The following is a 12,111-nucleotide window of genomic DNA, read 5'->3' as shown; positions in this document are numbered from 1 at the left end:
TATCATTCATAATACCGTATACTATGAAATCTACTTTGTCTGACATGAATAGAATTGCTGTGTCTTCAAATTGTTTAAAATGTCTGCTAACATCCGAGCATCTTGCTATTGCTTTATATTTGATGATAAAATGTAGTTTTGTTTTGTTTTTAATACTTAGTACTTTATTAATACTTCCATTACACTAAGTAATTTACATTACATTTAGTACTTTAATACTTTTATTACACTTAGTAGAATGTAGTATAATGGGGAAAAAAAAGCCAATTTAATGAGTATGATACAGTGTAGTCATCCTGAGACTGACAGCAGTGTAAGTACGCTTTGGAAGGGCCTGCAAGATGAAGTTTCTTTGATGGAAATGACAGCTAAATCTTACCCTAAGTTTGAAAAAAGAGTAGAATTAAACATCAAGGGTTGACCCAGGAAGAAATACTACAACTGATGAGACAGCCTGTCAGGAAATGAGGATGCCAAGGACAGAGTAACTGTTCAGTCCTGTGCCAATACAGCAGGTATAGATAAGTGTAAATGTGCTGTAATTCCTCATGGGTGGCTGACATAATGAAATCTTTGCTTTCTGATATAGATGAACTGTGTTTCATGCATAAAATTATTAAAAATATATACAATCACCTTAGCGCTATGCATTTAAGGTATATAGGAAACATAAATGAACTTCATTTTAGTCTTTTGTCCCATCCCTGTAATATCTTATTATGTATATGCAGATATTCCAAAATCAGAAAAAATTTGAAATCTAAAACTCTTCTGATCCCAAGCATTTTGAATAAGGGATACTCAGGCAGTGTTGTTATAACCATTGTAAATGAGGAAATAAGGCATAGAGAGAGCACAGAGAAATTAAGTAATATGTTCAAAGTTGTATATACAGGAGAGAGAACTTCACCATGGTCATTTTGACTGTAGAATCTAAGCTTTAAACCATTATGACTTTCTGTATGTATGATTTTGTTGGCTTTCAAGTTCAAGAGTTTGAACTTAATTCTGTACACAGTATAGAACTCTGAGGATTATAAGGAGGTACATAAAATAAGAAAATAAAATTTGTGTTTTTGTATTTTGAAGGCATCAATCTGTCTGTAGTTCATGTTAGGGGATGTATGGAGAAGGTACCTGGAGATGTGGTTAAAAAAAAAAAAAAGTTTCATGTAATATATAGTGTATATGTGAATTTTTAAAGTTACAGTTTCTTAACCTCTCTGTGATTCAGTTTGCCCATCTATTAGTTGAAAATGATAGTGATCCTACGTCATAGGAGTATAAAACATGAACAAGTCATATAGAATTGTATATAGTAAATATTTAGTCAACTTTAGCTGTGATTATGATGATAATTGACTCTAGAAGATCAAGTTTAAATAGTAATCTTTTTTTTTTTTCTTTTAAATGTGTGGGTTTTATCATTAGAACTTACAGATATGGATTTAGGATACCACAGTACAATGAAATCTTAATCAATACCTTCTACTCTTCATTACTGTTATTTTGGTTTTTCAGTTTATGGGAAAAACAGATGGAGACTATTATACCCTGGATGACATGTTTGCCTCCAAAGCAGCTGAGAGAGAACGTCTTGGTGAAGAGGAAGAGAACCAGTGGAAAAAAGCTATTGCTGAGCATCGGAGTCTTGCTGCACAAATGGAAAAATGTCTGTATTGTTTTGACAGCTCTCAATTTCCCAAGCATCTTATTGTTGCAATAGGTGTTAAGGTAAGAAGTATTTATTAACCTTTACTTACATTCTCATAGAGCTTTGTTGTTTCTTCATAGAATAACTTGAAGAAGTTATTTTCTTTGTTTTACCTGTTTATTGGGTCTTTCCCTTAATAGTTTTTAAGCTCTGTGAAGATAGCGATAACTCTTGCTCTCCATTGTATACCAAGCATCTCGCCCTGGTTGTAGTACATAATAATACTAATTGATTTCAATAAATACTTACTGATGTAATTCTTATATTAAGTACATAATTTTTGTATACAGAACAGTACCTAATATATGCCATACCCTAATTAGTCACTGGGGAAAAGTCAAGAATCAGATAGACTTTTGGACCTTATGCTTAGTGCAATAGGCAGTAAATAAAGTTATAATTGACCTGATTTGAAAGAATTAATTGTCATAAAGCAAGTAAAGTGAAGAAATGGGGGAAAATGATGGGGGTATTTTTTTCACACGGTAGTCTGGAAGGCTTCTGTAAGGATCTTTAGTAAAGACATATAAAATGGGAAGGACAAGTAATATGAAGATAGGAATGAATAATGTTTCAGGAAGGACCATCAGTAAAAAGCCCTGAGGGGGAAATGAGCTTGGCATTGATGAAGCAGAAAGAAGGCAGGAGTGGAGTCAGTGAGAAAAAGTGGAAGAAGTTGAATGAATGCTGGTTTCAGGAACTTATGGTTTGGGAAACATCCATATACATATTTATGTTGTTTATTGTATACATACATATATGTACACATATCCGTGATCTTTAATATCTTTAGGTTGTTGAAGTAGTTAATTCATCAGTGTCAATTTTGGCTTCTTTTATTTTTTTATCCTTTTTCTTCTCTTTTCCTTCATGCTTAACAAAAAGATAAATGTCAAGATCCCATTCAAAAATAATTTGTAAAAATTCATCTTAACTAATTATATTTATTTTTCTCAGTTTCTTTCTCAACTTTTATGTAAACAGTTATAACTTAAATAAGAGTTGTGTTCATTCTTTAATATTTTTACATGATTCTAGTCGTTGCTTTTAATTTGATTTAGAAAAAGAAAGAAAAACTCTTTGGTAATTAGTTCACTTATCAGGTATTCATTCACTTATCAGCCTGTTTGTCAGGCTCTAGTCCTAGGTACTAGAAATATAAATATGCCTAAAACCTCAAGTTGCTTACAGCTTCATGGGAAGCAGACAAACATAAACAGATAAATTTTAATGCAGTGATATATATGCAAAAGGGTTATGGAGACACAAAGAAGGAATATTTAAGTTACTATGGAGTATCAAGGAAGGCTTTCTGGAAGAAGTATGTCTTGTGCTTCATTTTAATGGTGGAATAGGATAAATTTCAGTATATGGGAAATACAGGACAACATGAGCAAAGACACTGAGGTATACATAACATGGTTCATTCTGGGAATACCAGCTGTCTGAAATGGGTGCTGCCCTTACTCTCAGATCTTAGGAGAGTAAAGACTTTATACATTAGACCTGAGAATTATCTAGTCTTCCATTCATCCCTTTAAAGGGGGGAAGTGGGGATATACTAGTATTCATACATAAACAAAACACCAAAATTTAGTGGCTTAAGACATTTAAATCATTCTGTTTTATATGTTCTCTCATCTTCCAGTAGGCTAGCATAGACTTCACATGGGAGCTAGGCTTGTTCCAAGAGAATTAGCAGAAGTGCACAAGGCCTCTTGAGGCAGAGACTTGGAACTGACCACCATCACTTCTACCATATTCTTTTGGCTCTCATGAATCATAAGGCCTGTTTGCAACTCCACCTCTTGATGGAAGGAGCTACAGAGTAACATTGTGAAGGGTTTGGGTATATGGAATAGTGAATAACTGGATGCATTTGTGTAGTCTGCTACAGAAGACTTTCAGAATTTTTGCTTGCACTCTCTTAAAAAGCTGTAATAGAGATATCTTTGCTTGAAATGTTCTGTTCATTTCATGACTGCTGTTTATAGACTACTAGCAAATTTACATTTTAACCCAAATATCTCCTAGAATTCTAGGTTTATATATCCAACCTAATTTCCACTTAGATACCTAATAAACATCTCAAACTTAGGTAAAGGTCTAATACTTGTCTCCACATTTATTTATCTTAAGCTAATATTAACCCTTCTGTATTCTTCCTCTTTTTTAGTCCATTTCTAAATTGTATTGGCTGTATTTCAAAATATATTCCTGTTCTGACCACATTTCATAATCTTTATTTCTACCACCCTGGCTCAAGTCATTATCATCTATTACTGGACTCCTGTAATAGTTCCTTAATGGGTTTTTCTGCCTTTTTCCTTTGCCCTTTCTCTATACAGCAGCAAGTGATCTTTTTGACTTTAAGTCATCGTTAGTCGGACCTGGCTTTCAGACGAAAGCTGGAATCCTTATCGTTGCCTATGAGGCCTACAGGCCCAATTCTTCCTCTTACCTCACTGTCTGTGAGCCTTCCCCTCATCTTCTCAGCTTAGCCACACTGGCTGTCTGACCATCTGGAGAACGTACCTGGTATGCATCCTCCTCACATGCATTTTCCTTTGTCTGGGGGCTTCTTTCTGTGTATACCCTTCCTTCCTTCACATATCTTCTCAAATGTTACCCTAATAGATAACTTTATAGGGGGGCTTCCTAACATCTCCTTAGACACTATGTATACCTTTTTCTGCTTTATTTTTTTTAGTACCCCTTATTATCATCTGAAATATTATTCATTTTACTTTACATTTACATTGCTTATTTGTCTTTCTTCTTTCATGCCTTAGTTTGTGCTACTATAAAAAAATACCTTAGACTGGGTTGCTCATCAGTAACACAATTTATTGAAGCCAGTTCTGGAGGCTGGGAAGTCCAAGATCAAAGTGCTAGCAGATTCAGTGTCTGGTGATGTCCCACAGCCTGGTTCACAGACAGCCATCTTATTGCCATGTCCTTACATGGTAGAAGTGACACATTACCTGGGGCCTCTTTATAAGGGAATCAATCCCATTCAGAGCCCTCATGATCCAATCACCTTCCAAATTCTCCTACCTCCGAATGTTATCACCTTGGGTGTTAAGATTTAACATATGTATTTTGGAGGCACACAGATATTCAATCTGTAGCACTCCGTAAGCTCCTTATGGGTTGGGATCTGTGTCCTTGCTCATTGTTGATTCCCTAGCATGTGCAACACTACCTGGCATGTAATAGGCCCTCAATAATTATTGATTATTCAATTGGTAGCTCTGCGGTCTGTCAAATAAAAAAAAGTATTGATTTTTTGTGTGTTCTAATTTATTTAGGTATTTCTTTTTTATGTGTCTGTTTTTGTTTAGAAAAACTGATTTTGATACCAATTTTAGGTGATTTTTATGTTTATACTGCTTTTAAAAATGAATTTTATTGCAACTTAATCGACCTATCAGTGACACTTGTACCTGGCTCTATTTCAGTAATTATGTAGAAAATTCTGAGATGTCTTTAAATGTTTCATTTGCCAAATCTTATAAGTTGTCTACAGACATATCCATGGCCCTTAATCTTGATTTCTTTTTCTTTTTTTCATGAACGTGGTTGTGATTTTATTGTAATTTTAGGTAGATATCCACTCTACTCCTACTTTGTTACAGTGAAGGTTGAAAAATTTGAGTTATTCTATTAAATAATGTCTGTCATGCAAACTATTTCTAGCTAAAACCCAGCAAAATATAACAGAAATAAGATAAAGCCCTTTGTCATGCTTTTGTTCTCTGTAAACATACTGATTAACCCTTTTTAAAAAGATATACAGTTTGTGTATAATGGAAAAATAGCACCAGTTTTTAGGTTATACGTGTATGTAAATAAGCAGAGCGGTAAAGCCATTCTGGGATCATTTCCTCTTCCTCTTAGCTGAGTTAATTCTCTTTTTCTCAGCTAATCAGACAAGGAAGACCTGATAAGTAGGCATCAGTTAGAATACCATTACTAGGCCTTGGGTCTTTTTATTTTTGTGAAAGTTGTGTTGTTTCAAGGGTTTTCGAAGTATCTAGCTTCTTCAGATTAAGGATAATGTATCATTCATTCTGCTCTTCTTTGCCTAATCTTAATCCTTGTCTGATATATAATGGTGAAAATTGAGATCTGTGCTCTAAATTTACAGTTTGTTAAAAGCTATCTTGATGGCTTTAAAAATATTAAATATCTTTTAAAATATTAACATTTACAAAAACAATTCATAAGTATTCTTCATTAAATATTCATCATTTTTTTTTTCTACTAAGGGTTCATATGTTACAACTGAGAATAAATAACAATAACATTTCACCTTTTGAATTTTTTCCCCATAGGTTTATTTATGTTTACCCAATGTACAGTCTCTTACTGAGGGGCACTGCCTGATAGTCCCTTTGCAGCACCATAGAGCAGCTACTTTACTGGACGAAGACATCTGGGAGGAAATCCAGGTCAGCATGATAAATGTTCATTATCATTTTAAAACTGATGAACAATTTTTGTAAATTATTCTGATAAATTCCAGTAGGCTTTAATACCTTCATTTAATGATTTCCATTTCTGATTTTAACATGTGTGTTTTCACAGTTGTATATATCTGTGGATCATGATGTTTCCAGCATTTTGTTTCCCTTGTCTACTCAAGATTTTGAGACCTTTTGTCTATAAAATAAACTGTGACAAAGTAATATTTATTTTTACTTAAAAAAATTAGTCTAATATTTCAGCACTTCTTTTGTAGCATGAAGGAATCATTCTTACCATAGTAAGCCAATAAATTGCAGCTAAAAGAAAGACATTTTCAGCTAATGAAAAGAAATTTTAGGAGTCAGAGGTTTATATTTAGCAGTTGCCGTATTTTCCTGTAATAGAATTAGTTTTCTCTGCTGCTGTGATTTTGTTACTAGCTTTAATTTCTGCTCCTTTTTCTTCATAACCTGGCCTAGCTTTTGGATTCAGGGACTTGTTTTTGTGGCTGGCTTTAAGAGAGTGAAAGGCACAACATGGGTGAAATTGTTGCTGAATTATTTCAAGACCTAATAATGATCAGGAAAGAAAGGAAGAAAACTCTTTATTTTTCTAATGCCAGACAGCTGAATAGGGGCCATGGGGAGCCTTAATTAGGAAATATGAAAACTGTAAGTTAGCACTGCACAAGAGATCACTAGTCTTTGCACCATGCTGTTAGGTATGTCGAAAGAAGAGATGTTTTGATGGCATTTAATGAAATTTAGTCTTATAATTTTAAAGTTTATGCTGTTAAAAGGGTAGATTGTTTTATTGCATCTTCAACGAAGCAAAAGTAAGAATATAAGTGTTTTTGAGTGAAAGTTTGGGTTTTCCTAGTACAGCTGATGCTTGACTTACGACCACGGTCGGGACCGCGGACCGGTCGTAACACGATTTGGCTGTAAGTTGAGTAGGCTATATGTACAGCTGAAATGGTGCACGCGGAGATGGTAGTGCTGCCGGAAGCTGGTCCACACTATCATACGCCCAGCTGGGCAACGTTTGCGCTGCCAGACGCGGAGCAGTCGTGGCTGGCAATTGTGGTCGTAAAGTTGAATGGTCGTGAGTTGCAGAGGTGGTAAGTCGATCAATACCTGTAGTGGATGCCAATGCCAATGGGTAATTTAAGGTGGAAAGTATGGAAATTCAGTTTTTAGAATTATTTTAGAATGTTTCCAGGATGCCTTTTAAAAATTTGCACATATAAAACTGATTTAACTTAGAGCAAAATGCAGTGCCAAAAATATTTTAAGCAATGTTAGGAATGCAGTATGTATGTTTTATATTTCTACAAGAAATTAAGCTGCTTGATGAAAACAGTTTAAGTGGATGAAGATTTTTATTCAGTTTAGCAGATACTGAATACATGAATATAATATTTTAGGTGCTGTAAGAAATGAAGAGATCAGGCAATTCATTAATTCTGCCATAAATGTATGATGCATTTCTAGTATAGTTTACATTATAGTTTAGCAGATTTTGGAAACCAAATACATTGTGGAAAATGGAAAAAGAGAGGAAAAGCCAAATTGTTTTATGCAAATAATGGTGTTACAGCTCCTTTTTTGTGAGAAAGGAAAATAATTGTTAGAAGTTATAAATTATCGTAGGTTAGAGAACTAATGAAACATCTGAATCCTGCCTTGGGGAAGTATAGTTTGCCGTTGTTGTTGTTATTTTACTTTCCAATATGTACAACAAGTCAAATTAATTCTACCCTAGTGAATATCTTTGATTATTCACCTCTTTTATTGAATATATTAAAAAAATGATTTGGCTTGTACAAAATGTTGTTGCCAAATGTTGTAATGCAGGAGCCACTTCTTGCAAGTGGTTTTAAAAATCACCATTATCTAGTCATATTTAAATGAAATTTTAGATTTCCTATTTAACAGAAAATGCAAAGATGATTTAGCATAGCATACTTGAGTAATTACAGATTTCAAATAAGATCCAAATTGCTGGTTTTGTTAAATATATAGTGAAACGTGGTTTCCTCTAAATTTATTGTTATCATTTTTATAAATTTTCTTGAACATATGCTGTAGTCAAACACTGTAAGCCCGTTAAAAAAAAAAATCCCAAATTGGTAGGGTGGGGAAAAAGGAGGGTCACTGATGCTTATGTACAGTGAATTTCAATGTGGAGTGATATGTGGGGCCATTTCGTTAGGAAATAGCCAGTGTTAGTACCTTTAGGTCTTTCTCTTGGGGCTAGTCAGATCTTCAGAAAATACTCTTTCTGCCATCTCCATCTCCTCCCGACTGAGTCTGCTTGCCAGTGTTCTGGGAGCTGAATGGGGGAAGAAAGCTGGAGGCGGCAGAGTGTTGAACAATGGATGGACGTTAAGTAACCTTTCTGATAACATCCCTGTTTTCAGACTGTAAACTCTCAACTGTATCTGGTTTTCTAGCTCAGATACCTTGTTTTACCTTTTCCAGAGGATAATCCTTTGGTTTTCTGATGCCAGGGAGGTGATCTGGCATGTTAATTGCTTCTTTAATAGGCTTTCCTCTAAGTCATCTGTTTTTAGCCACACCTTAACCTCTACTTCCATAAGTACTTGGTGCCACCAACTCCTGAGCCTTTTGAAGTATCTGCAGTGTAGCATGGGTTTCTTCTTTGCTATCCCTGCTAACCTTCTTTCTCCTCCTCAAGGTATTAGCGAACTTTCTAGCATATAAGTCAGATCTTACAGATTGATCAGATTTGTCATTGTGTCTTCTCTGATTTCCTTTGTTCAAGTGTGCCTTTTAAACAGTTGTTTTAATTTATTTTTGAGGTGTTACCCTGTGGAGAGAGTAGAGTTATAAGTGTGTTCTGCTCTGTCTCATAACATTTACCTTGGAATAACTTGTTAACTTTATATTTAGACATGTTATATTTTAAAAACTTGACTAAATAATAGCATTAATATTCCAAAATCCATCCTATATAGCATTAATAGTTTTAAGGAGTACTTTAATTTTAATGTCAAAATTATGTATTCATATGTTCTTGATTTTTTTATACTGTGGTAATACAAAAGGACCTGAAACATTCTGCAGTATAGTTTCCTTAAATTGATTATAAGAAATTGTAGTCTGGATGCACTGACCAAATGAGGAATGGGCCATTAGATGAATAATGATAGGTTGGAAATGTGGAAAGTAGGGGTTACCCAAAGAATGAAGTGATTTTTCCTAGGAATATGGAAATTTTATGTCATCTCAATAACATAGGAACTCTATATCTCTGTGAAATATAAAATGGTTTTGATTTATCTTATGATAGGGAACTACAAATACTTTTCCATTGTTTAGTTGTTACATAACTTTTTAAAAAATGAATATTTTAATATAATGTATTTGTTATTGAGTATGGAGAACATCATGCTTTTGGTAGAGTTGATCAAATTCAAATTATTTTATTAAACTCATATTTTTAAATTAAAATCTTTTATGTGTGTGTGTCTATAGAGAGAGAGAGAAAAAAGAGAAAGCGAGAAGTACTTAAATGTGTGTGTATTCTCTTTGAAGCTATTAGTATGAGATTTATATATTTTGTAATACAGAACCATTGTTGCAACAGTAATTTAGTATTTTTTCAGTTTTTGTTCATAATTCATAACACTTTGAGGCTGCCCTCTTCACTATTCTCCAGATAAAATCTAGAACAGTCATCCAATAATTAAGCCAGAAAGGGAGTATGAACAAGCATGGAGTAAGGATGTTTGTGAGATAATTTTTAGATTATTTAACCTTTTATTGTTGTTGCTATTGCTTTCTGTATACATCTTTTCTCCTTTAAAAAAACTTTGAGTTACAAATATATAGTTCCAGTCTGGTAACGATTTTCCTTTTTTCTAGTATATAAGGTTATCTTCTCACTCTAGGACTAGATATTGAAATAAGTAACTATAAAGTTTTTTTTAAAATAAATACAAGTTTATAAGCATAGTAACAAGTAACAAAATAGAGACAATCTGAAAAGCTGTCATAATCCCAAATTTGTATATTTTCCTATTTGATTCTGTTTTTTAGTTTTTTTGTGTGTGCACATAACACTAGGCATGTGAAGATAATGATGAGTGGAAACCATGTGGGAAGGAGACAAGAGGCATGCCTCCTCCTCTCAGTCAGGATGGTATCAGTGGAAGCCTAATGGGAACCTAGAACTCCCATCTGCTACCCAGCAATAATGAGTAGCCTCTTCCATTTTTGAGTGTCAACTGAGGCCAAGTTGGGAACCTGAACTTCTATTCCCATATGGCAGTAATGAGGTAATATCCCTCTTTCTTCTGATGGAGCACTATTAGGAAAAGCCTTAAAAAGCAGAAAATTTAAATAAGATCCAGTGTCTTAATTCTCAAAATGTCCAGATTTCAATTGAAAGTTACTTGTTATAAATACAGTCTCAACTTGGATGAAAAAGGTAATTAATAGACACCAACACAAAGATAACAGAGATGTTCTAATACTCTGACAAAGATTTTAAAGCAGCTCTTGTAAAATGCTTCAACAGGCAATTAGGAAAATGCAACAAGTACTAGAAGGAAAATACAGTTTGAATGACAGTGTATTTCTCACAGAAACCATGGAGGCCAGAAGGAAGTAGCACATTTCTCAAGTGCTGAAAGAAAATAACTGTCAAGCAAGACTTCTGTTTCTAGTGAAAATATCCTTCAGGAATAGGGAAGAAAATCAAGACATTGTTAGGTGATGGAAAACACAGAGAAATTGTCATCAGCAGAGGTATCCTAAAAGAATAGCTAAAGAAGGTAGTTCTTTAAACAGAAATGATAAAAGAAAAAATCCTGGCAAATCAGGAAGGAGGAAAGAAGTTTTGACTAAAGAAGAGGGGAAACCAATATGATCACAGAAGCAGAGACTGAAATGATGTAGCCACTAGCCAAGAAATGCTGGCAGCCCCCCGAAACTTTTTTTGAGTCTTACTGTGTCACCCAGGCTGGAGTGCAGTGGTGTGATATTGGCTCGCTGCAACCCCTGCCCCCTGGGTTCAAGCAATTCTTGTGCCTTAGCTTCCTGAGTAGCTGGCACTACATGCGTGCATCACCATGCCTGGCTAATTTTTGTATTTTTAGTAGAGATGGGGTTTCACTATGTTGGCCAGGCTGGTCTTGAACTCCTGACCTCAGTGACCCACCTGCCTTGGCCTCCCAAAGTGCTGGGATTACAGGTATGAGCCACTGCGCCTGGTGTCTGATGTGTTTCCAAGTGTAGGTAGAGAAAGTATTTAAGACAATTATATTCTAACTCTGGGAGAGTAAAAGGGCATAAAGGGAATAAGGTGTCTGTATTTTATTTGCATTGGTAAAATGGCCTTAGTAGACAGTGATTAAATATATATGTATGTATGTATGTATGTGTAATGCCTTTAGAGCAACACTTAGAACCGCTTTAAAAATATACAAATTGACAGACTGAAAAACACTACTGATAAATCAAAATGGAATTCTAAAAATGTTGAAGTAACCACAGGAAGGCAGGAGAAAGGAACCAGAAAAACAATAGAGAAAACAAACAAAAAACAAAAAAATAAAAATAGAATATCTCTACTATATCAATAAGCAGTATAAACATATCAGTTAAAAGATAGTTTGGTAGACAGGATTTTATAACTCAACTATATGCTGTCTACAAGAACTCACTTCAGATGTAATAATATTACAGGTAGAATAATATAAAAGGATGGAAAAATATCTATCATGCAACCATTAATCAAAAGAAAGCAGGAGTGGCTATATTTATGCCAGATAAAGTAGACTTCAGAGCAGAGGAAATTACCAAAGAAGAGAGGGACATTGCATAATGACAGAAGGGTCAATCCACCAAGAAGACATAGCAGTCCTACATGTGTGTGCACCAACACTGAGGCACAAAATG

General features: G+C 34.4%; 1 protein-coding gene across 5 annotated transcripts in view; it reads left to right on the top strand.

Moving 5' to 3' along the window:
• The window catches only part of CWF19L2 (CWF19 like cell cycle control factor 2), a 123,581-nt gene that overhangs the window by 87,420 nt on the left and 24,050 nt on the right, over positions 1-12,111 (top strand). For all 5 annotated transcript variants that reach the window (XR_005203195.1, XM_037745200.1, XM_017547046.2 and 2 more), the window contains exons 13-14: positions 1,522-1,734; positions 6,052-6,168. Coding sequence is in view for 4 of the 5 variants with exons in the window: in XM_037745200.1 (XP_037601128.1) it covers positions 1,522-1,734; positions 6,052-6,168 (330 nt within the window). In the remaining variant the exon portion in view is untranslated. The remainder of the gene's footprint in view (positions 1-1,521; positions 1,735-6,051; positions 6,169-12,111) is intronic.

The sequence above is a fragment of the Cebus imitator genome, unplaced genomic scaffold (assembly GCF_001604975.1).
Source record: "Cebus imitator isolate Cc_AM_T3 unplaced genomic scaffold, Cebus_imitator-1.0 Scaffold194, whole genome shotgun sequence".
NCBI classification, from domain to species: domain Eukaryota; kingdom Metazoa; phylum Chordata; class Mammalia; order Primates; family Cebidae; genus Cebus; species Cebus imitator.
The sequence above is the reverse complement of the archived record's forward strand: the minus strand, read 5'-3'. Positions and strand labels throughout refer to the sequence as shown.